General features: G+C 47.8%; 1 protein-coding gene across 1 annotated transcript in view; it reads left to right on the top strand.

Annotated features, from left to right (window-relative positions):
• The window catches only part of LOC127925685 (glycine receptor subunit beta-like), a gene marked incomplete at both ends in the record, with an annotated part of 53,919 nt that extends 34,705 nt beyond the window's left edge, over positions 1-19,214 (top strand). The window contains 3 exons of the mRNA XM_052510742.1: positions 15,012-15,149; positions 16,307-16,459; positions 19,066-19,214. Of these exons, the coding sequence (XP_052366702.1) occupies positions 15,012-15,149; positions 16,307-16,459; positions 19,066-19,214 (440 nt within the window). The remainder of the gene's footprint in view (positions 1-15,011; positions 15,150-16,306; positions 16,460-19,065) is intronic.
• Positions 19,215-25,044: the final 5,830 nt, after the last annotated feature.

Here is a 25,044-nt window from a genome sequence, read left to right as displayed (position 1 = left end):
GGAGAATGCACAATATCATTTCAAATGTCTACAGCACACAATGATCATAGCATGCACCAGTGCACTTCTTGCCTCACAGCCTTATGTAATGATTTCTCCCAAACAGCAGGGTTTTTGGTGTCCTTTTAGAGCAGGGCGAGCCATTTGGCCCCTGCTGTTCTCATCCTGTCCTGGATAGAATGTTTGAAGTGCATGTTCTGCCGTTTAATGGCCCTCTGGAGCATTATGTTGTGATCTGGAGTAGGTTGGGAAAGGGGGAGTGGCTGGGTTGTGTCATGTCTTTTCATCTCTACTGTTGTCATGCCGATGGGCGAGTAGATCTGTATTGTGTATGGTCTACATGCCGTTGTCTGTATTGGGGATGCCCGATGCCGGCGAGTAGATCTGTATTGGGGTATGGTCTACCGTTGTCATGCCGATGGGCGAGTAGATCTGTATTGGGCATGGTCTACCGTTGTCACGCTGATGGGCGAGTAGATCTGTATTGTGTATGGTCTACAGTTGTCATGCCGATGGGCGAGTAGATCTGTATTGGGCATGGTCTACCGTTGTCATGCTGATGGGCGAGTAGATCTGTATTGGGCATGGTCTACCGTTGTCATGCCGATGGGCGAGTAGATCTGTATTGGGGATGGTCTACCGTTGTCATGCCGATGGGCGAGTAGATCTGTATTGGGCATGGTCTACCGTTGTCATGCCGATGGGCGAGTAGATCTGTATTGGGGATGGTCTACCGTTGTCATGCTGTATTGGGCGGTCTATGGTCATGCCGATGGGCGAGTAGATCTGTATTGGGTATGGTCTACCGTTGTCATGCCGATGGGCGAGTAGATCTGTATTGGGCATGGTCTACCGTTGTCATGCCGATGGGCGAGTAGATCTGTATTGGGGATGGTCTACCTGTTGTCATGCCGATGGGCCGATGGGCGAGTAGATCTGTATTGGGGATGGTCTACCGTTGATCTGGGCGATTGTGTATGTTCTACCGTTGTCATGCCGATGGGCGAGTAGATCTGTATTGGGCATGGTCTACCGTTGTCATGCCGATGGGCGAGTAGATCTGTATTGGGGATGGTCTGCCGTTGTCATGCCGATGGGCGAGTAGATCTGTATTGGGGATGGTCTACCGTTGTCATGCCGATGGGCGAGTAGATCTGTATTGGGCATGGTCTACCGTTGTCATGCCGATGGGCGAGTAGATCTGTATTGTGTATGTTCTACCGTTGTCATGCCGATGGGCGAGTAGATCTGTATTGGGGATGGTCTACCGTTGTCATGCCGATGGGCGAGTAGATCTGTATTGGGGATGGTCTACCGTTGTCATGCCGATGGGCGAGTAGATCTGTATTGGGCATGGTCTACCGTTGTCATGCCGATGGGCGAGTAGATCTGTATTGTGTATGTTCTACCGTTGTCATGCCGATGGGCGAGTAGATCTGTATTGGGGATGGTCTACCGTTGTCATGCCGATGGGCGAGTAGATCTGTATTGGGTATGGTCTACCGTTGTCATGCCGATGGGCGAGTAGATCTGTATTGTGTATGTTCTACCGTTGTCATGCCGATGGGCGAGTAGATCTGTATTGGGTATGGTCTACCGTTGTCATGCCGATGGGCGAGTAGATCTGTATTGGGGATGGTCTGCAAGGCATTTGGAATTGGCCTGGTCTTTCGTCAGCACCACATCCCTAATTTGGCATAAACATGTGTGTAATTGTCCCACTGACAAATGTAACTTTATCCCAGGAATCGGTTTTCAGAAGACTACGGTGGGTTGTCCTCTAACTTCTTACCTCGACTCCTTTTATATTTCTGTTGACCAACTACCCAGTCCCTGATGATAGGCATACCCATAATATAATGCTGCACCAAAATACTAATATACATTATTAAGCCAAAGACACACCAGAATGGCTTTCCAATAAGTGTTGAGTGTTCCTGGGTGGTCCAGTCTCAGTCCTGAGAGACAAGGTTTGAATAATGCTATCCATCCAATCCATGTCTCAGTTGTCTCCAGGCTTATAAATCCTTCTTTAACCCGTCTCCTCCCCTTCATCTACACTGATTGAAGTGGATTTAACAGGTGACATCAATAAGGGATCATAGCTTTCACCTGGATTCTTCTGGTCGGTCTATAGTTATTGAAAGAGCAGGTGTTCCTTATGTTTTGTACACTCAGTGTATCTACAGTATCAGTCAAAAGTTTGGACACACCTACTCATTCAAGGGTTGTTCTTTATTTTCAGTATGTTCTACATTGTAGAATAATAGTGAAGACATCAACACTATGAAATAGCACATATGGAATCATGTAGTAACCAAAAAAGCGTTAAACAAATAAAAATATGTTTTATATTTGAGATTATTCAAAGTAGCTGCCCTTTGCCCTTTGCCAGGAGTGAACAGGCAGTTGTTCAGGTGGTTGTTGTCCTTGATAATCTTTTTGGCCTTGCTGTGACATCAGGTGCTGTAGGTGTCCTGGAGGGCAGGTAGTTTGCCCCCAGTGATGCGTTGTGCAGACCGCACCACCCTCTGGAGAGCCTTGCGGTTGTGGGTGGTGCAGTTTCCGTAACAGGCAGTGATGCAGCATGACAGGAGGCTCTCAGTTGTGCATCTGTAAAGGTTTGAGGGTTTTAGGTGACAAGACACATTTGGCGCTGTTGCACCTTCTTCACCACACTGTCTGTGTGGGGGAACCATTTCAGTTAGTCCATGATGTGTATGCCGAGGAACCTAAAACTTTGATATGCTGACTGCAGAAATGTCCACCAGAACAGTTGCCAGAGAATCGAATGCTAATTTCTCTACCATAACCTGCTTACAATGGTGTTGTGGAGAAATTGGCAGTACACTATATATTCAAAAGTATACCCCACATTTCAAATTAGTGGATTCGTCTATTTCAGCCACATTGCGTTGCTGACAAGAGTACATCTAGGAGCAACAACGGCTCCGCCGCAAAGTGGTAGGCCACACAAGCTCATAGAATGGGACCGCTGAGTGCTGAAGCACATAGCGCTTAAATATCATCTGTCCTCAGTTGCAACACTCACAACCGAGTTCCAAGCTGCCTCAAGAAGCAATGTCAGCACAATAACTGTTTGTCTGTTCATGAAGTGGGTTTCCATTGCTGAGCAGCAGCATACAAGCCTAAGATCAATATGCGCAATGCCAAGCATCGGCTGGAGGGGTGTAAAGACTCTGGAGCAGCGGAATGACACGTTCTCTGGAATGATGAATCCCGCTTTACCATCTGGCAGTCCGACAAATCTCGGTTTGGCGGATGCCAGGAGGATGCTATCTGCACCAATGCATATTGCCAACTGTAAAGTTTGGTGGATGAGGAATAATGGTCTGGGGCTGTTTTTCATGGTTCGGGCTAGGCCCCTTATTTCCGGTGAAGGGAAATCTTAATGCTACAGCATGATTATGCCCCCGTGCACAAAGCGAGGTCCATACAGTCATCAATCAAATGTATTTATAAAGCCCTTTTTACATCAGCAGATGTCACAAAGTGCAATACAGAAACCCAGCATAAAAAACCCAAACAGCAATCAATGCAGATGTTGAAGCACGGTGAGTTCTAGGAAAAACTCCCTAGAAAGGCAGGAACCTAAGAAGAAACTTAGAGAGGAACCAGGCTCTGAGGGATTGCCAGTCCTCTTCTGGCTGTACTGGGTAGAGAGGAACCAGGCTCTGAGGGGTGGCCAGACCTCTTCTCTGTACTGCGTGGATATTATAAGAGTGTATGGTCATTAAGGCCAGATTGTTTTTTAAGATGTTCAAACATTCGTAGGTGACCAGCAGGGTTAAAGAATAATCACAGGGGTTGTAGAGGGGGCAACAGGTCAGCACATCAGGAGAAAATGTCAGTTGGCTTTTCATAGCCGAGCATTCAGAGGTCGAGACAGTATTTTTTATTTTTTGTCCACCTTTATTTAACCAGATAGGCTAGTTGAGAACAAGCTCTCATTTACAACTGTGACCTGGCCAAGATAAAGCAAAGCAGTGTGACAGAAACATCAGAGTTATAAATGGAATCAACAAGCGTACTGTTAATAACACAATAGAAGAAAGAAAGTCGATATACAGCGTCTGCAAATGGAGGTAAGGCAATAAATAGGCTGTAGTAGCGAAGGAATTACAGTTTAGAAGATTAACACTGGAGTTATAGATGAGCAGATGATGATGAGCAAGTAGAAATACTGGTGTGCAAAAGAGCAGAAAGTAAATATAAACAATATGGGGATGAGGTAGGTAGATTGGGTAGGCTAATTACAGATGGGCTATGTACAGCTGTAGTGATCGGTTAACTGCTCAGATAGCTGATGTTTAAAGTTAGTGGAAATATGTCTCCAGCTTCAGAGATTTTTGCAAATAGTTCCAGTCATTGGCAGCAGAGAACTGGAAGGAAAGGCGGCCAAAGGAGGTGATGGCTTTGGGGATGACCAGTGAGATATACCTGCTGGAGCACGTGCTATGGGTGTTGTTATCGTGACCAGTGAGCTAAGGCGGAGCTTTACCTAGCATAGACTTATAGATGACCTGGAGCCAGTGGGTCTGGTGAAATATGTGGGTCCAGCCGACAAGAGCATACAGGTCGCAGTGGTGGGTGATATAGGCATAGACAACATCCAATTTGTTGAGTAGAGTGTTGGAAGCTATTTTTTAGATGACACCACCGAAGTCGAGGATCGGTGGATAGTCAGTTTTACTAGGGTAAGTTTGACATGAGTGAAGGAGGCTTTGTAGAGAAATAGAAAGCCGATTCTAGATTTGATTTTGGATTGGAGATGTTTGATATGAGTCTGGAAGGAGAGTTTACAGTCTAGCCAGACACCTAGGTATTTGTAGTTGTCCACGTATTCTAGGTCAGAACCGTGAAGTGATGCTCGTCATTGGCTGGGTGAGGGCAGCGAGGTTGAAAAGCTTCATTTGGTTTACTAGCATTTAAGAGCAGTTGGAGGCCACGGAAGGAGTGTGTATGGCATTAAAGCTTGTTTGAAGGTGTTAACACAGTGTCATGTATACAGAATGGGTGTAGACCAGTGAGCAAGAGCGGCTGAGTGGTGCTGGACCAGGCCCTCTGATTTGACACTGAACTCTGTCTGCAAAGTAGTAGGTGAACCAGGCGAGGGTCATTTGAGAAGCCAAGGCTATTGAGTCTGCCGATAAGAATACGGTGATTGACAGAGTCGAAAGCCTTGGCCAGGTCAATGAAGACGGCTACACAGTACTATCTTTAATCGATGGTGGTTATGATATTGTTTAGTACCTTGAGCATGGCTGAGGTGCACCCGTGACCAGCTCGGAAACCAGATTGCACAGCGGAGAAGATACGGTGGGATTCGAAAGGGTCAGTGATCTGTTTATTAACCTGGCTTTCGAAGACTTTAGAAAGGCAGGGCAGGATGGATATAGGTCTATAACAGTTTGGGTCTAGAGTATCACCCCTTTGAAGAGGGGATGACTGCGGCAGCTTTCCATTTCGGACGATACGAACTAAAGGTTGACAGACTGGTAATAGGGGTTGCAACAATGGCGGCAGATAATTTTAGAAAGAGAGGGTCCAGATTGTCTAGCCCAGCTGATTTGTACAGGTACAGGTTTTTCAGCTCTTTCAGAACATCTGCTATCTGGATTTGGGTGAAGGAGAACCTGGGGAGGCTCTGGCAAGTAGCTGCGGTGGGTGCGGAGCTGTTGGCTGGGGTTGGGGTAGCCTGGTGGAAAGCATGGCTAGCCATAGAGAAATGCTTATTGAAATGTTCGATTATCATGGATTTATCGGATTTATCGGTGGTGACCATGTCGCCTAGCCTCAGTGCAGTGGGCAGCTGGGAGGAGGTGGTCTTGTTCTCCATGGACTTTACAGTGTCCCTAATCATTTTGGAGTTAGAGCTACAGGATGCAAATTTCTGTTTGAAAAAGCTAGCCTTTGCCTAGCCGCCTGACTAACTGTGTGTATTAGTTCCTGACTACCTCAGTGGGCGGAAGACCAGCTTGTCCGGTAAACAGGTCAGAACAGTTGAAACTGAAGCAGCAGCACAACCAGGTGGACTGAAGACAGTCAGGACTCATCAGTCCAGGTGTTCCTGGTCCTAGGACTCAGGTCCTCTGGGTCGGGAAGGGGCATAGAGAGAATTAGAGGGAGCAAACTTAAATTCACACAGGACACCAGATAAGACAATGTCCCACAGACCCTAGCCGCCAAGCACATAGATTATTGCAGCATAGATTCTGGAGGCTTAGACGGGGACGACGACACTGTGGCCCCGTCCGACAATAAACCCCGGACAGGGCCAACCAGGCAGTTTATACCCCCACCCACTTTACCAACAAATCACCAACATACTACTAAGGCTGAGAATATCCCACAAAGATCTCCTCCACCACATGAGCCCAAGGGGGGGGGGCAAGACCGGACAGGAAGATCACATCAGTGACTCAACCCACTCAAGTCGAGCACATCAAAGCCTGACACAATGTGACGCACCCCTCCTAGGGACGGCATGAAAGAGCACTAGCAAGCCAGTGACTCAGCCCCGTAATAGGGTCAGAGGCAGAGAATCCCAGTGGAGAGAGGGGAGCCGACCAGGCAGAGACAGCAAGGGCCTTCCAGTGCATTGCTGTTCACCTTCGCACCCCCTGGCCCAGATTGCACTCATATGACCTACTGAAGAGATGAGTCTTCAGTAAAGACTTAACGGTTGAGACCAAGTCTGCGCCTCTCACATGGATCGGCAGACCATTCCATAAAAATGGAGCTCTATAGGAGAAAGCCCTGCCTCCAGCTGGTAGCGTACGTGTATGTATGTACAGCAGGACCAAATCAGAAAGATAGGTAGGAGCAAGCCCATGTAATCCTTTGTAGGTTAGCAGTAGAACCTTGAAATCAGCCCTATCCTTAACAGGAAGTCAGTGTAGAGGCTAGCACTGGAGTAATATGATCTAGTCAAGATTCAAGCAGCCGTATTTAGCACTAACTGAAGTTTATTTAATGCTTTATCCAGGTAGCCGGGGAGTAGAGCATTGCAGTAACCTAGAAGTAACAAAAGCACTGATTAATTTGTATGCATCATTATTGGACGAAAAGTCTGACTTTTGCAATGTTACAAAGATGGAAAAACTTGAAATATTCTTGATATGTACGTCAAAGGAGAGATCAGGGTCCAGAGTAATGAACGAGTGCCTGAACCACTCGTTCACCGCAAGAGATTTGATCTGGCTCGGTGTCCATGGGGCCAGGGTTGGCTGATAACACATTACAGAGTCGTGGAAGACGAAGAGTGGCGCAAAGAATTCTGGGCGTACCCCAGCCAGGGAAGGAATTGGGCCCACTCCCCATGCAGGTCCTGTCAATGATTCCTCAGGAACTTCCCCAGCTCCTGGTTCATCCTTTCCACCTGCCCGTTAGACTGAGGCCGGAACCCGGAAGTGAGGCTGGCCAGCTTCTCCATGAAGGCTTCCCATGACAGGGGGAGATGGTCCTCTGGAAGGCCTTAGTGCCAGAAGACCTGCTGGAACAGTGCCTCAGCAACATGAAGAGCAGTAGGGAGACCAGAGAGAGGGATAAAACGGCTTCTCCATGAAGGCTTCCCATGACAGGGGGAGATGGTCCTCTGGAAGGCCTTAGTGCCAGAAGACCTGCTGGAACAGTGCCTCAGCAACATGAAGAGCGGTAGGGAGACCAGAGAGAAGGATAAAACGGCTTCTCCATGAAAGCTTCCCATGACAGGGGGAGATGGTCCTCTGGAAGGCCTTAGTGCCAGAAGACCTGCTGGAACAGTGCCTCAGCAACATGAAGAGCGGTAGGGAGACCAGAGAGAGGGATAAAACGGCTTCTCCATGAAGGCTTCCCATGACAGGGGGAGATGGTCCTCTGGAAGGCCTTAGTGCCAGAAGACCTGCTGGAACAGTGCCTCAGCAACATGAAGAGCGGTAGGGAGACCAGAGAGAGGGATAAAACGGCTTCTCCATGAAGGCTTCCCATGACAGGGGGAGATGGTCCTCTGGAAGGCCTTAGTGCCAGAAGACCTGCTGGAACAGTGCCTCAGCAACATGAAGAGCGGTAGGGAGACCAGAGAGAGGGATAAAACGGCTTCTCCATGAAGGCTTCCCATGACAGGGGGAGATGGTCCTCTGGAAGGCCTTAGTGCCAGAAGACCTGCTGGAACAGTGCCTCAGAAACATGAAGAGCGGTAGGGAGACCAGAGAGAGGGATAAAATGGCAGGATTTAGAGAATCTGTCCACAACCACCAAAATGGTGGTGAAATCAGAGGGGAGATCAGTGTAAAAATCAATGGACAGATGAGACCAGCGATACTGAGGTATGGGAAGGGAAAGGAGTTTACCTGCTGGAGCGTGCTGGGAGATTTGATTTGGGCACATACGGAACAGGAGTTGACTTAGCGAGTGACATCCTGTGCCAAGATGGAATACCATTACTTTGCAGAGATGGATTGAATCATACCTGGATGTCTGTCCAGTGACGACAGCTGTGCCCAGGTCAGTAGCCAATCCTTTATCCCCATGGGAAAGTAGGTGCTCTCAGGGGGACAGGTTCCCTCTCCAGGGCCTGGCGAATGTCCCCCTTTACATCCCAGAACACGGGGCCCATGATTTGAGAGAGCGGAATAATGGGTGCACATGCGCCGAATACAATAGGTGTAAACCTTACAGGGAAATACTCACTTACGAGCCACTATATACAGGGGGTACCGGTACAGAGTCAATGTGGAGGCTATATACAGGGGGTACCGGTACAGAGTCAATGTGGAGGCTGTATACAGGGGGTACAGGGTGTACAGAGTCAATGTGGAGGCTATATACAGGGGGGTACAGGGGGTACAGAGTCAATGTGGAGCCTATATACAGGGGGGTACAGGGGGTACAGAGTCAATGTGGAGGCTATATACAGGGGGGTACAGGGGGTACAGAGTCAATGTGGAGGCTGTATACAGGGGGGTACAGGGGGTACAGAGTCAATGTGGAGGCTATATACAGGGGGGTACAGGGGGTACAGAGTCAATGTGGAGGCTATATACAGGGGGTACAGGGGGTACAGAGTCAATGTGGAGGCTGTATACAGGGGGGTACAGGGTGTACAGAGTCAATGTGGAGGCTATATACAGGGGGGTACAGGGGGTACAGAGTCAATGTGGAGGCTATATACAGGGGGGTACAGGGGGTACAGAGTCAATGTGGAGGCTATATACAGGGGGTACAGGGGTACAGAGTCAATGTGGAGGCTATATACAGGGGGTACAGGGGGTACAGAGTCAATGTGGAGGCTATATACAGGGGGTACAGGGGGTACAGAGTCAATGTGGAGGCTATATACAGGGGGGTACAGGGGGTACAGAGTCAATGTGGAGGCTATATACAGGGGGGTACAGGGGGTACAGAGTCAATGTGGAGGCTATATACAGGGGGTACCGGTACAGAGTCAATGTGGAGGCTATATACAGGGGGTACCGGTACAGAGTCAATGTGGAGGCTATATACAGGGGGTACCGGTACAGAGTCAATGTGGAGGCTATATACAGGGTGTACCGGTACAGAGTCAATGTGGAGGCTATATACAGGGGGTACCGGTACAGAGTCAATGTGGAGGCTATATACAGGGTATTACGGTACAGAGTCAATGTGGAGGCTATATACAGGGGGTACAGGTACAGAGTCAATGTGGAGGCTATATACAGGGGGTACAGGGGGTACAGAGTCAATGTGGAGGCTATATACAGGGGGTACAGGGGGTACAGAGTCAATGTGGAGGCTGTATACAGGGGGTACAGGGGGTACAGAGTCAATGTGGAGGCTATATACAGGGGGGTACAGGGGGTACAGAGTCAATGTGGAGGCTGTATACAGGGGGGTACAGGGGGTACAGAGTCAATGTGGAGGCTATATACAGGGGGGTACAGAGGGTACAGAGTCAATGTGGAGGCTATATACAGGGGGGTACAGGGGTACAGAGTCAATGTGGAGGCTATATACAGGGGGGTACAGGGGGTACAGAGTCAATGTGGAGGCTATATACAGGGGGTACCGGTACAGAGTCAATGTGGAGGCTATATACAGGGGGATACAGGGGGTACAGAGTCAATGTGGAGGCTATATACAGGGGGGTACAGGGGGTACAGAGTCAATGTGGAGGCTATATACAGGGGTACAGGGGGTACAGAGTCAATGTGGAGGCTATATACAGGGGGTACCGGTACAGAGTCAATGTGGAGGCTATATACAGGGGGTACCGGTACAGAGTCAATGTGGAGGCTATATACAGGGTGTACCGGTACAGAGTCAATGTGGAGGCTATATACAGGGGGTACCGGTACAGAGTCAATGTGGAGGCTATATACAGGGTATTACGGTACAGAGTCAATGTGGAGGCTATATACAGGGGGTACAGGTACAGAGTCAATGTGGAGGCTATATACAGGGGGTACAGGGGGTACAGAGTCAATGTGGAGGCTATATACAGGGGGTACAGGTACTGAGTCAATGTGGAGGCTATATACAGGGGGGTACAGGGGGTACAGAGTCAATGTGGAGGCTATATACAGGGGGTACCGGTACAGAGTCAATGTGGAGGCTATATACAGGGGGTACCGGTACAGAGTCAATGTGGAGGCTATATACAGGGGGTACCGGTACAGAGTCAATGTGGAGGCTATATACAGGGTATTACGGTACAGAGTCAATGTGGAGGCTATATACAGGGGGTACAGGTACAGAGTCAATGTGGAGGCTATATACAGGGGGTACAGGTACAGAGTCAATGTGGAGGCTATATACAGGGGGTACCGGTACAGAGTCAATGTGGAGGCTATATACAGGGGTACAGGTACAGAGTCAATGTGGAGGCTATATACAGGGTATTACGGTACAGAGTCAATGTGGAGGCTATATACAGGGGGGTACCGGTACAGAGTCAATGTGGAGGCTATATACAGGGGGTACCGGTACAGAGTCAATGTGGAGGCTATATACAGGGTATTACGGTATAGAGTCAATGTGGAGGCTATATACAGGGGGTACCGGTACTGAGTCAATGTGGAGGCTATATACAGGGGGTACCGGTACAGAGTCAATGTGGAGGCTATATACAGGGGGTACCGGTACAGAGTCAATGTGGAGGCTATATACAGGGGGTACCGGTACAGAGTCAATGTGCGGTTAGTTGAGGTAATATGTACATGTGGGTAGATTTATTAAGTTGACTGTGTATAGATAACAACCGAGAGTAGCAGCGGTGTAAAAGGGGGGGCAATGTAAATAGTCTGGGTAGCCATTTGATTATGTCTTCAGGAATCTTATGGCTTTGGGGTAAAAGCTGTTTAGAAGCCTCTTGGACCTAGACTTGGCACTCCGGTACCGCTTGCTGTGCAGTAGCAGAGAGAACAGTCTATGACCAGGGTGGCTAGAGTTTTTGACAAGTCTTAGGGCCTTCCTCTGACACCGCCTGGTATAGAGGTCCTGGATGGCAGGGAGCTTGGCCCCAGTGATGTACTGGGCCCTCTATAGTGCCTTGCGGTCGGAGGCCGAACAGTTGCCATACCAGGCAGTGATGCAACTAGTCAGGATGCTCTCGATGGTGCAGCTGTAGAACCTTTTGAGGATCTGAGGACACATGCCAAATCTTTTCAGTCTCCTGAGGGGGATTAGGTTTTGTCGTGCCCTCTTCACTACTGTCTCGGTGTGCTTGGACCATGTTAGTTTGTTGGTGATGTGGACGCCAAGGAACTTGAAGCTCTCAACCTGCTCCACTACAGCCCCATCGATGAGAATGGGGGCGTGCTCAGTCCTCTTTATCCTGTAGTCCACAATTGTCTCCTTTGTCTTGATCACATTTCGGGAGAGGTTGTTGTCCTGGCAGCACATGACCAGGTCTCTGACCTCCACCCTATAGGCTGTCTCATCGTTGTCTGTGATCAGGCCTACCACTGCTGTGTCATCTGTAAACTTAATGATGGTGTTGGAGTCGGGCCTGGCCGTGCAGTCATAAGTGAACAGGGAGTACATGAGCATGCACCCCTGAGGGGCCCTGTGTTGAGGATCCGTGTGGCGGATGTGTTACCTACCTTTACTACCTGGGGGCGCCCCCTCAGGAAGTCCAGGATCCAGTGGACGGTGTTTAGTCCCGGGGTCCTTAGCTTATTGATTTAAGGGCAATATGTGGTTGAACGCTGAGCTGTATTCAATGAATAGCATTCTCAAATAGGTGTTCCTTTAATCCAGGTGGAAAAAGGCAGTGTGGAGTGCAATAGAGAACATCATCTGTGGGTCTGTTGGGGCAGTATTCAAATTGGAGTGGGTCTAGGGTTTCTGGGATAATGGTGTTGATGTGAGCCATGACCAGCCTTTCAAAGCACTTCATAGCTACAGATGTGAGTGCTACGGTCGGTAATCATTTAGGCAGGTGACCTTAGTGTTCTTGGGCACAGGCACTATAGTTGGTCTGCTTAAAATGGAGGAGTGGAGAAGTACATCCACGAGGCACCCTGTTGGAATGCCTTGGTTTCAGCCACAGAGAGAGGGGTAGTTGTGGCTGCACGGAGGCGTAGAGCCTGCAAGCAGTTCGATGGCACAGGAGGGAGACAGGTGACAGTCCCAGAGGCGATGAGGAGGGAGACAGGTGACAGTCCCAGGGGCGATGAGGAGGGAGACAGGTGACAGTCCCAGAGGCGAAAACAGGTGACAGTCCCAGAGGCGATGAGGAGGGAGACAGGTGACAGTCCCAGGGGCTGAGGAGGGAGACAGGGACACTCCCAGACATGTTCTCTCACGGGACTCTCACGGGACTCCCACGGGTCTCCCACAGGACTCTCACAGGACTCTCACGGGACTCCCACAGGTCTCCCACAGGTCTCCCACAGGACTCTCACAGGACTCTCACAGTTCTCTCACGGGACTCCCACAGGTCTCCCACAGGACTCCCACAGGACTCTCACAGGACTCTCACAGGACTCTCAACCAATGTGGAACTACAGGGGAAGGGAAAGCAGGTCCTCCGGCATTCAGGTGCCCAGTCCGTGATTGTCATCTTCGACCATGAGATGGTGGGGTTATGGCGTTGGAGCCACGGGAGGCAGAGGATGATCTTGCGTACAGGTGCACTGATGATGAGGAAGGGTTTTCTGGTGCTCCACGGTGAGGGTGAGTTGTGATGTGTGTTTTTGTCCCCGATCCCAGTGGTCGATTATTCAGCGCTTGAACCAGAAACGGAGAGGAGAGCAGGTATGAGGTGAAGTTCAGGGAGGAGTCAAGGGCCTGGTCAATACAATTCCCCACTGCACCGGAGACCACTAGAGCTGTAGAAACAACATGAGGGACAGCCAGCTAGTGAAAGCTATACTAAAAAGGGTTTGGCGGAAAGTGATGATGACGGACTACTCACACCTAACCCAGGAGATGGTTGATCATGGGGCCGTCCCTCTGCTCTCATGGACCCCGGATTGGAACACAGTTGAAGCTGGTGTCCCTCCTGACCACTTTGTGGCCCCTACCTCCTTAGGTTCAGGCTCTGACTCAGAACAGTCAACAAAGGAGAGAGAGAGGCGGTGGAGTTGGCCTCCTGAAGAAGGTTGTCTGCCTGAGATGAGTGCATCCAAGGAGAGGGTGTCCTCTCGGCATGCCAACCCCGTCTGGACCCTCTTTGCGCAGTCCTTTTCTGAATAAGGTGCGGAGCGCCGGCTCTTTCCATCCACTGGATGCTGCCACTGTCATGAAGGTGAGGGCGGAATCAGCAGCAGTCCGGCCATCCTGCCGTAGTTGGAGTAGGTGATCACCTCTCTCTGCCCTCTGGTGGATGATGGAAGACCCCCCTGAACAGAACCATGAACCTCTCATAGGAAACCAGATCCTCCTCTCCTCTCTTCCAGATGGCCGTAACCCACTCCAACGCCCGTTGGTGAGTTTAATAATAACAAACATGTAGAGAATACAAAACAAGAGCAGCGTCTGGACATGATAACAAAGCCAATACTGCCTGATGAGTAATGCTAAAGATGAATCAAATAAAATGTATTTATAAAGCCCTTCTTAAATCAGCTGACATCTCAAAGTGCTGTACAGAAACCCAGTCTAAAACCCCAAAAGTAAGCAATGCAGGTGTAGAAGCAAAGGGGAAGTAATCAGAGTAGTGATGAAGTCCAGGTGAAATGATGGGGCGCAGCTGTGTGTAATGAGGGTTGCCAGGTGTGTGTAATGAGGGTTGCCAGGTGTGTGTAATGAGGGAGTTAGGGCCCTGTCTATGTTGATTGATAAGATGAGAAATGGTTTGTCAAGATCAGTGTGGAAGAACTTGACTGGCCTGCACAGAACCCTGACCTCAACCCCATCGAACACCTTTGGGATTCATTGGAACGCCGATGGCGAGCCAGGACCTAATCACCTAAGATCAGTGCCCAACCTCACTAATGATCTTATGGCTGAATGGAAGTCCTGTATGTTATAGTATATATATATATATATATATATATATATATATATATATATATATATATATATATATATATATATATATATATATATAATTGTATATTGTTATAGTGTATATATATCATTATACTATTATTGTATGTTGTTATAGTGTATATATATCATTATACTATTATTGTATGTTGTTATAGTGTATATATATATTATTATATTATTGTATGTTGTTATAGTGTATATATATATTATTATATTATTGTATGTTGTCATAGTATATATATATATATATATATATATATATTATTACTGTATGTTGTTATAGTGTATATATATCATTATACTATTATTGTATGTTGTTATAGTATATAAACATTCTTATAATATTATTGTATGTTGTTATAGTATATATATATCATTATATTATTGTATGTTGTTATAGTATATATATATCATTATATTATTATTGTATGTTGTTATAGTATATATATATCATTATATTATTATTGTATGCTGTTATAGTATATATATATATATATATTATATTATTATATTATTATTGTATGTTGTTATAGTTGGCTACACCACCAGTGATCTGGTCTTCATGTGGATGACGGACCCAGTCCAGATGGATGAAATCGCTCTTCCTCAGTTTGACATTAAACAGCAAGAGATACAGTACGGAAACTGCACCAAATTCTATCAAGGAACAGGTACCACACACACACGCACGCACGCACGCACGCATGCACGCACGCACGCACGCACGCACGCACACGCACACACACACACACACACACACACACACACACACACACACACACACACACAGGTGACTTGCAGAATCATCGGTTCAAATAACTTATTTATCATGAAATACCAGGAACATTAATTTAGATCACACAAGATACCAATAGTTTCACAGTGTCGTTGTTCGTTCAATCATTAAATAATGTAATACAAAATATGTGATAGATGTTTCATTATGGTACTACACGTAAATACATCACTGTAAAAGGACTAGTAGAAGAATACTACAGACACAGTGGAGTCATTGAACAAAATATGACATTTATTGATGAAATACAATAAAATCACATCATAGGTTTCTTTGAATCAAAGCAAAAATAATTAGCTACAAAAAATAAAAAACAGTTACTTATCATGTTGAGCAGTTGATAGTTAGATCATTGTAATGACATTAATAGTTGATAGTTAGATCATTGTAATGACATGAATAGTTGATAGTTAGATCATTGTAATGACATGAATAGTTGATAGTTAGATCATTGTAATGACATGAATAGTTGATAGTTAGATCATTGTAATGACATGAATAGTTGATAGTTAGATCATTGTAATGACATGAATAGTTGATAGTTAGATCATTGTAATGACATGAATAGTTGATAGTTAGATCATTGTAATGACATGAATAGTTGATAGTTAGATCATTGTAATGACATGAATAGTTGATAGTTAGATCATTGACATGAATAAACAGTCATTTCAGATATAATGTGTCAATTACATTTTGAAATGGTAATACTTTGATGTTAAGTTGTGTCATTTTGAACTGGTGATTTTAGTTCAATGAACAAATGATCGTAGCTTTATGTGTATTGTATCCAAGCAATTGGAAAAAGTGTCCAGAGTTTGGAAAAATTTGCATTTTGATCACCGGTTTTGAGTTGTGTCCATAGTTTTGAAAAATTACATCAAGGTTCTGTGTGTGTGTGTGTGTGTGTGTGTGTGTGTGTGTGTGTGTGTGTGTGTGTGTGTGTGTGTGTGTGTGTGTGTGTGTGTGTGTGTGTGTGTGTGTGTGTGTGTGTGTGTGTGTGTGTGTGTGTGTGTGTGTGTGTGTGTGTAGGTTACTACACTTGTGTGGAGGTGATCTTTACATTAAGGAGACAGGTGGGCTTCTATATGATGGGAGTCTACGCCCCCACCCTTCTCATCGTGGTTCTCTCCTGGCTGTCCTTCTGGATCAACCCTGACGCCAGCGCTGCCAGGGTTCCTCTGGGTATGATCTGTAACCTTTAACCCTTCTGGATCAACCCTGATGTCAGGGTTCCTCTGGGTATGATCTGTAACCTTTAACCCTTCTGGATCAACCCTGATGTCAGGGTTCCTCTGGGTATGATCTGTAACCTTTAACCCTTCTGGATCAACCCTGATGTCAGGGTTCCTCTGGGTATGATCTGTAACCTTTAACCCTTCTGGATCAAACCTGATGTCTGGGTTGATCTGTAACCTTTAACCCTTCTGGATCAACCCTGATGTCTGGGTATGATCTGTAACCTTTAACCCTTCTGGATCAACCCTGATGTCAGGGTTCCTCTGGGTATGATCTGTAACCTTTAACCCTTCTGGATCAACCCTGATGTCAGGGTTCCTCTGGGTATGATCTGTAACCTTTAACCCTTCTGGATCAACCCTGATGTCAGGGTTCATCTGGGTATGATCTGTAACCTTTAACCCTTCTGGATCAACCCTGATGTTCCTCTGGGTATGATCTGTAACCTTTAACCCTTCTGGATCAACCCTGATGTCAGGGTTCCTCTGGGTATGATCTGTAACCTTTAACCCTTCTGGATCAACCCTGATGTCAGGGTTCCTCTGGGTATGATCTGTAACCTTTAACCCTTCTGGATCAACCCTGATGTCAGGGTTCATCTGGGTATGATCTGTAACCTTTAACCCTTCTGGATCAACCCTGATGTCAGGGTTCATCTGGGTATGATCTGTAACCTTTAACCCTTCTGGATCCACCCTGATGTCAGGGTGACAGGTTCCTCTGGGTATGATCTGTAACCTTTAACCCTTCTGGATCCACCCTGATGTCAGGGTTCCTCTGGGTATGATCTGTAACCTTTAACCCTTCTGGATCAACCCTGATGTCAGGGTTCCTCTGGGTATGATCTGTAACCTTTAACCCTTCTGGATCAACCCTGATGTCAGGGTTCCTCTGGGTATGATCTGTAACCTTTAACCCTTCTGGATCAACCCTGATGTCAGGGTTCCTCTGGGTATGATCTGTAACCTTTAACCCTTCTGGATCAACCCTGATGTCAGGGTTCCTCTGGGTATGATCTGTAACCTTTAACCCTTCTGGATCAACCCTGATGTCAGGGTTCCTCTGGGTATGATCTGTAACCTTTAACCCTTCTGGATCAACCCTGATGTCAGGGTTCCTCTGGGTATGATCTATAACCTTTAACCCTTCTGGATCCACCCTGATGTCAGGGTTCCTCTGGGTATGATCTGTAACCTTTAACCCTTCTGGATCCACCCTGATGTCAGGGTTCCTCTGGGTATGATCTGTAACCTTTAACCCTTCTGGATCCACCCTGATGTCAGGGTTCCTCTGGGTATGATCTTTAACCCTTCTGGATCAACCCTGATGTCAGGGTTCATCTGGGTATGATCTATAACCTTTAACCCTACCGCGGAAGAGGTTTGTTCTGGACCAGGTTATGTTCTCATCTGGTTGTCCCTCCCCCCTATGTCTATTTGTAGGCCTAGTCTATCCATCTATCCATCCGTCCCTGTCCATCCGTCCATCTGTCCATCCGTCCATTCATCCAGAAGGCTGTCAGCAGGTCAGTCTGGGAGACGATCATGACATCATCATACCATGACATCAATAGATCTGTCTGTCTGTCTCTAATGTCGCTGTCTCTCTGTCTTTCTGTCTCTGTCTGTCTGTCTGTCTGTCTCTAATGTCTCTGTCTGTCTCTAATGTCTCTGTCTGTCTCTAATGCCTCTATCTGTCTCTAATGTCTCTGTCTGTCTCTAATGTCTCTGTCTGTCTCTAATGTCTCTGTCTGTCTCTAATGTCTCTGTCTGTCTCTAATGTCTCTGTCTGTCTCTAATGTCTCTGTCTGTCTCTAATGTCTCTAATGTCTCTGTCTGTCTCTAATGTCTCTAATGTCTCTAATGTCTCTGTCTCTAATGTCTCTGTCTGTCTCTAATGTCTCTGTCTGTCTCTAATGTCTCTAATGTCTCTAATGTCTCTGTCTGTCTCTAATGTCTCTGTGTCTGTCTCTGTCTGTCTCTGTCTCTAATGTCTCTAATGTCTCTGTCTCTAATGTCTCTGTCTCTAATGTCTCTGTCTGTCTCTCTAATGTCTCTAATGTCTCTGTCTGTCTCTAATGTCTCTAATGTCTCTGTCTGTCTCTAATGTCTCTAATGTCTGTCTGTCCTAATGTCTCTGTCTGTCTCTAATGTCTCTAATGTCTCTGTCTCTCTGTCTGTCTCTAATGTCTCTAATGTCTCTGTCTGTCTCTAATGTCTCTAATGTCTCTGTCTCTCTAATGTCTCTGTCTGTCTCTAATGTCTCTGTCTGTCTCTAATGTCTCTGTCTGTCTCTAATGTCTCTAATGTCTCTAATGTCTCTAATGTCTCTAATGTCTCTGTCTCTAATGTCTCTGTCTGTCTCTATTGTCTCTGTCTGTCTCTAATGTCTCTAATGTCTCTAATGTCTCTGTCTCCAATGTCTCTGTCTGTCTCTAATGTCTCTAATGTCTCTGTCTGTCTCTGTCTGTCTCTGTCTGTCTCTAATGTCTCTAATGTCTCTGTCTGTCTCTAATGTCTCTAATGTCTCTGTCTGTCTCTGTCTGTCTCTAGGTATCCTGTCTGTCCTGTCCCTGTCCAGTGAGTCCATGTCTCTGGCGTCAGCGCTTCCTAAAGTCTCCTATGTGAAGGCGATAGACATCTGGCTCATCGCATGTCTACTGTTCGGCTTCGCTTCACTGGTGGAGTACGCAGTGGTGCAGGTCAGACACACAGACACACACACACACAGACAGTGATTACATGGTGTGTGGTGGAGTATGCAGTGGTGCAGGTCAGACACACAGACACACAGACAGTGATTACATGGTGTGTGGTGGAGTATGCAGTGGTGCAGGTCAGACACACAGACAGTGATTACATGGTGTGTGGTGGAGTACGCAGTGGTGCAGGTCAGACACACAGACACACAGACACACAGACAGTGTTTACATGGTGTGTGGTGGAGTATGCAGTGGTGCAGGTCAGACACACAGACAGTGTTTACATGGTGTGTGGTGGAGTATGCAGTGGTGCAGGTCAGACACACAGACACACACACACACAGACAGTGATTACATGGTGTGTGGTGGAGTATGCAGTGGTGCAGGTCAGACACACAGACACACAGACACACAGACAGTGTTTACATGGTGTGTGGTGGAGTATGCAGTGGTGCAGGTCAGACACACAGACACACACACACAGTGTTTACATGGTGTGTGGTGGAGTATGCAGTGGTGCAGGTCAGACACACAGACAGTGATTACATGGTGTGTGGTGGAGTATGCAGTGGTGCAGGTCAGACACAGACAGACAGTGTTTACATGGTGTGTGGTGGAGTATGCAGTGGTGCAGGTCAGACACACAGACACACAGACAGTGATTACATGGTGTGTGGTGGAGTATGCAGTGGTGCAGGTCAGACACACAGACACACAGACAGTGATTACATGGTGTGTGGTGGAGTATGCAGTGGTGCAGGTCAGACACACAGACAGTGATTACATGGTGTGTGGTGGAGTATGCAGTGGTGCAGGTCAGACACACAGACACACAGACACACAGACAGTGATTACATGGTGTGTGGTGGAGTATGCAGTGGTGCAGGTCAGACACACAGACACACAGACAGTGTTTACATGGTGTGTGGTATGCAGTGGTGCAGGTCAGACACACAGACAGTGATTACATGGTGTGTGGTGGAGTATGCAGTGGTGCAGGTCAGACACACAGACACACAGACAGTGATTACATGGTGTGTGGTGGAGTATGCAGTGGTGCAGGTCAGACACACAGACAGTGATTACATGGTGTGTGGTGGAGTACGCAGTGGTGCAGGTCAGACACACAGACACACAGACACACAGACAGTGATTACATGGTGTGTGGTGGAGTATGCAGTGGTGCAGGTCAGACACACAGACAGTGATTACATGGTGTGTGGTGGAGTATGCAGTGGTGCAGGTCAGACACACAGACACACAGACAGTGATTACATGGTGTGTGGTGGAGTATGCAGTGGTGCAGGTCAGACACACAGACACACAGACACACAGACAGTGTTTACATGGTGTGTGGTGGAGTATGCAGTGGTGCAGGTCAGACACACAGACAGTGTTTACATGGTGTGTGGTGGAGTATGCAGTGGTGCAGGTCAGACACACAGACACACAGACAGTGTTTACATGGTGTGTGGTGGAGTATGCAGTGGTGCAGGTCAGACACACAGACAGTGTTTACATGCTGTGTGGTGGAGTATGCAGTGGTGCAGGTCAGACACACAGACACACAGACAGTGATTACATGGTGTGTGGTGGGTATGCAGTGGTGCAGGTCAGACACACAGACACACAGACAGTGATTACATGGTGTGTGGTGGAGTATGCAGTGGTGCAGGTCAGACACACAGACACACAGACACACAGACAGTGATTACATGGTGTGTGGTGGAGTACGCAGTGGTGCAGGTCAGACACACAGACAGTGATTACATGGTGTGTGGTGGAGTATGCAGTGGTGCAGGTCAGACACACAGACACACAGACAGTGTTTACATGGTGTGTGGTGGAGTATGCAGTGGTGCAGGTCAGACACACAGACACACAGACAGTGATTACATGGTGTGTGGTGGAGTATGCAGTGGTGCAGGTCAGACACACAGACACACAGACACACAGACAGTGATTACATGGTGTGTGGTGGAGTATGCAGTGGTGCAGGTCAGACACACAGACAGTGTTTACATGGTGTGTGGTGGAGTATGCAGTGGTGCAGGTCAGACACACAGACACACAGACAGTGATTACATGGTGTATGGTGGAGTATGCAGTGGTGCAGGTCAGACACACAGACACACAGACAGTGATTACATGGTGTGTGGTGGAGTATGCAGTGGTGCAGGTCAGACACACAGACAGTGATTACATGGTGTGTGGTGGAGTATGCAGTGGTGCAGGTCAGACACACAGACAGTGTTTACATGGTGTGTGGTGGAGTATGCAGTGGTGCAGGTCAGACACACAGACACACAGACACACAGACAGTGATTACATGGTGTGTGGTGGAGTACGCAGTGGTGCAGGTCAGACACACAGACACACAGACAGTGATTACATGGTGTGTGGTGGAGTACGCAGGGTGCAGGTCAGACACACAGACAGTGATTACATGGTGTGTGGTGGAGTACGCAGGGTGCAGGTCAGACACACAGACACACAGACACACAGACAGTGATTACATGGTGTGTGGTGGAGTATGCAGTGGTGCAGGTCAGACACACAGACAGTGATTACATGGTGTGTGGTGGAGTATGCAGTGGTGCAGGTCAGACACACAGACACACAGACAGTGTTTACATGGTGTGTGGTGGAGTATGCAGTGGTGCAGGTCAGACACACAGACAGTGATTACATGGTGTGTGGTGGAGTATGCAGTGGTGCAGGTCAGACACACAGACAGTGATTACATGGTGTGTGGTGGAGTATGCAGTGGTGCAGGTCAGACACACAGACACACAGACAGTGATTACATGGTGTGTGGTGGAGTATGCAGTGGTGCAGGTCAGACACACAGACAGTGATTACATGGTGTGTGGTGGAGTATGCAGTGGTGCAGGTCAGACACACAGACACACAGACAGTGATTACATGGTGTGTGGTGGAGTCTGCAGTGGTGCAGGTCAGACACACAGACACACAGACAGTGATTACATGGTGTGTGGTGGAGTACGCAGTGGTGCAGGTCAGACACACAGACACACAGACACACAGACAGTGTTTACATGGTGTATGGTGGAGTATGCAGTGGTGCAGGTCAGACACACAGACACACAGACAGTGTTTACATGGTGTGTGGTGGAGTATGCAGTGGTGCAGGTCAGACACACAGACAGTGATTACATGGTGTGTGGTGGAGTACGCAGTGGTGCAGGTCAGACACACAGACACACAGACAGTGTTTACATGGTGTGTGGTGGAGTATGCAGTGGTGCAGGTCAGACACACAGACACACAGACACACAGACAGTGTTTACATGGTGTGTGTAGTGGAGTATGCAGTGGTGCAGGTCAGACACACAGACACACAGACACACAGACAGTGATTACATGGTGTGTAGTGGAGTATTCAGTGGTGCAGGTCAGACACACAGACACACAGACACACAGACAGTGATTACATGGTGTGTAGTGGGTATGCAGTGGTGCAGGTCAGACACACAGACACACAGACAGTGATTACATGGTGTGTAGTGGAGTATGCAGTGGTGCAGGTCAGACACACAGACAGTGATTACATGGTGTGTGGTGGAGTCTGCAGTGGTGCAGGTCAGACACACAGACACACAGACAGTGATTACATGGTGTGTGTGGAGTATGCAGTGGTGCAGGTCAGACACACAGACACACAGACACACAGACAGTGTTTACATGGTGTGTAGTGGAGTATGCAGTGGTGCAGGTCAGACACACAGACACACAGACAGTGATTACATGGTGTGTAGTGGAGTATTCAGTGGTGCAGGTCAGACACACAGACACACAGACACACAGACAGTGATTACATGGTGTGTAGTGGGTATGCAGTGGTGCAGGTCAGACACACAGACACACAGACAGTGATTACATGGTGTGTAGTGGAGTATGCAGTGGTGCAGGTCAGACACACAGACAGTGATTACATGGTGTGTGGTGGAGTCTGCAGTGGTGCAGGTCAGACACACAGACACACAGACAGTGATTACATGGTGTGTGGTGGAGTACGCAGTGGTGCAGGTCAGACACACAGACACACAGACACACAGACAGTGTTTACATGGTGTATGGTGGAGTATGCAGTGGTGCAGGTCAGACACACAGACACACAGACAGTGATTACATGGTGTGTGGTGGAGTATGCAGTGGTGCAGGTCAGACACACAGACACACAGACAGTGTTTACATGGTGTGTGGTGGGTATGCAGTGGTGCAGGTCAGACACACAGACAGTGATTACATGGTGTGTGGTGGAGTATGCAGTGGTGCAGGTCAGACACACAGACACACAGACAGTGATTACATGGTGTGTGGTGGAGTCTGCAGTGGTGCAGGTCAGACACACAGACACACAGACAGTGATTACATGGTGTGTGGTGGAGTACGCAGTGGTGCAGGTCAGACACACAGACACACAGACACACAGACAGTGTTTACATGGTGTATGGTGGAGTATGCAGTGGTGCAGGTCAGACACACAGACAGTGATTACATGGTGTGTGGTGGAGTATGCAGTGGTGCAGGTCAGACACACAGACACACAGACAGTGTTTACATGGTGTATGGTGGAGTATGCAGTGGTGCAGGTCAGACACACAGACAGTGATTACATGGTGTGTGGTGGAGTACGCAGTGGTGCAGGTCAGACACACAGACACACAGACAGTGTTTACATGGTGTGTGGTGGAGTATGCAGTGGTGCAGGTCAGACACACAGACACACAGACACACAGACAGTGTTTACATGGTGTGTAGTGGAGTATGCAGTGGTGCAGGTCAGACACACAGACACACAGACACACAGACAGTGATTACATGGTGTGTAGTGGAGTATTCAGTGGTGCAGGTCAGACACACAGACACACAGACACACAGACAGTGATTACATGGTGTGTAGTGGAGTATGCAGTGGTGCAGGTCAGACACACAGACACACAGACAGTGATTACATGGTGTGTAGTGGGTATGCAGTGGTGCAGGTCAGACACACAGACAGTGATTACATGGTGTGTGGTGGAGTCTGCAGTGGTGCAGGTCAGACACACAGACAGTGATTACATGGTGTGTAGTGGAGTATTCAGTGGTGCAGGTCAGACACACAGACACACAGACACACAGACAGTGATTACATGGTGTGTAGTGGAGTATGCAGTGGTGCAGGTCAGACACACAGACAGTGATTACATGGTGTGTGGTGGAGTCTGCAGTGGTGCAGGTCAGACACACAGACACACAGACAGTGTTTACATGGTGTGTGGTGGGTATGCAGTGGTGCAGGTCAGACACACAGACAGTGTTTACATGGTGTGTGGTGGAGTACGCAGTGGTGCAGGTCAGACACACAGACACACAGACACACAGACACACAGACAGTGTTTACATGGTGTGTAGTGGAGTATGCAGTGGTGCAGGTCAGACACACAGACAGTGATTACATGGTGTGTGGTGGAGTATGCAGTGGTGCAGGTCAGACACACAGACAGTGATTACATGGTGTGTGGTGGAGTATGCAGTGGTGCAGGTCAGACACACAGACACACAGACAGTGATTACATGGTGTGTAGTGGGTATGCAGTGGTGCAGGTCAGACACACAGACAGTGATTACATGGTGTGTGGTGGAGTATGCAGTGGTGCAGGTCAGACACACAGACAGTGTTTACATGGTGTGTGGTGGAGTATGCAGTGGTGCAGGTCAGACACACAGACAGTGTTTACATGGTGTGTGGTGGAGTATGCAGTGGTGCAGGTCAGACACACAGACAGTGATTACATGGTGTGTGGTGGAGTATGCAGTGGTG

The sequence above is a fragment of the Oncorhynchus keta genome, unplaced genomic scaffold (assembly GCF_023373465.1).
Source record: "Oncorhynchus keta strain PuntledgeMale-10-30-2019 unplaced genomic scaffold, Oket_V2 Un_contig_6087_pilon_pilon, whole genome shotgun sequence".
NCBI lineage: Eukaryota > Metazoa > Chordata > Actinopteri > Salmoniformes > Salmonidae > Oncorhynchus > Oncorhynchus keta.
Note: the sequence above shows the minus strand (reverse complement) of the source record. Positions and strands in the feature narration are given on the sequence as shown.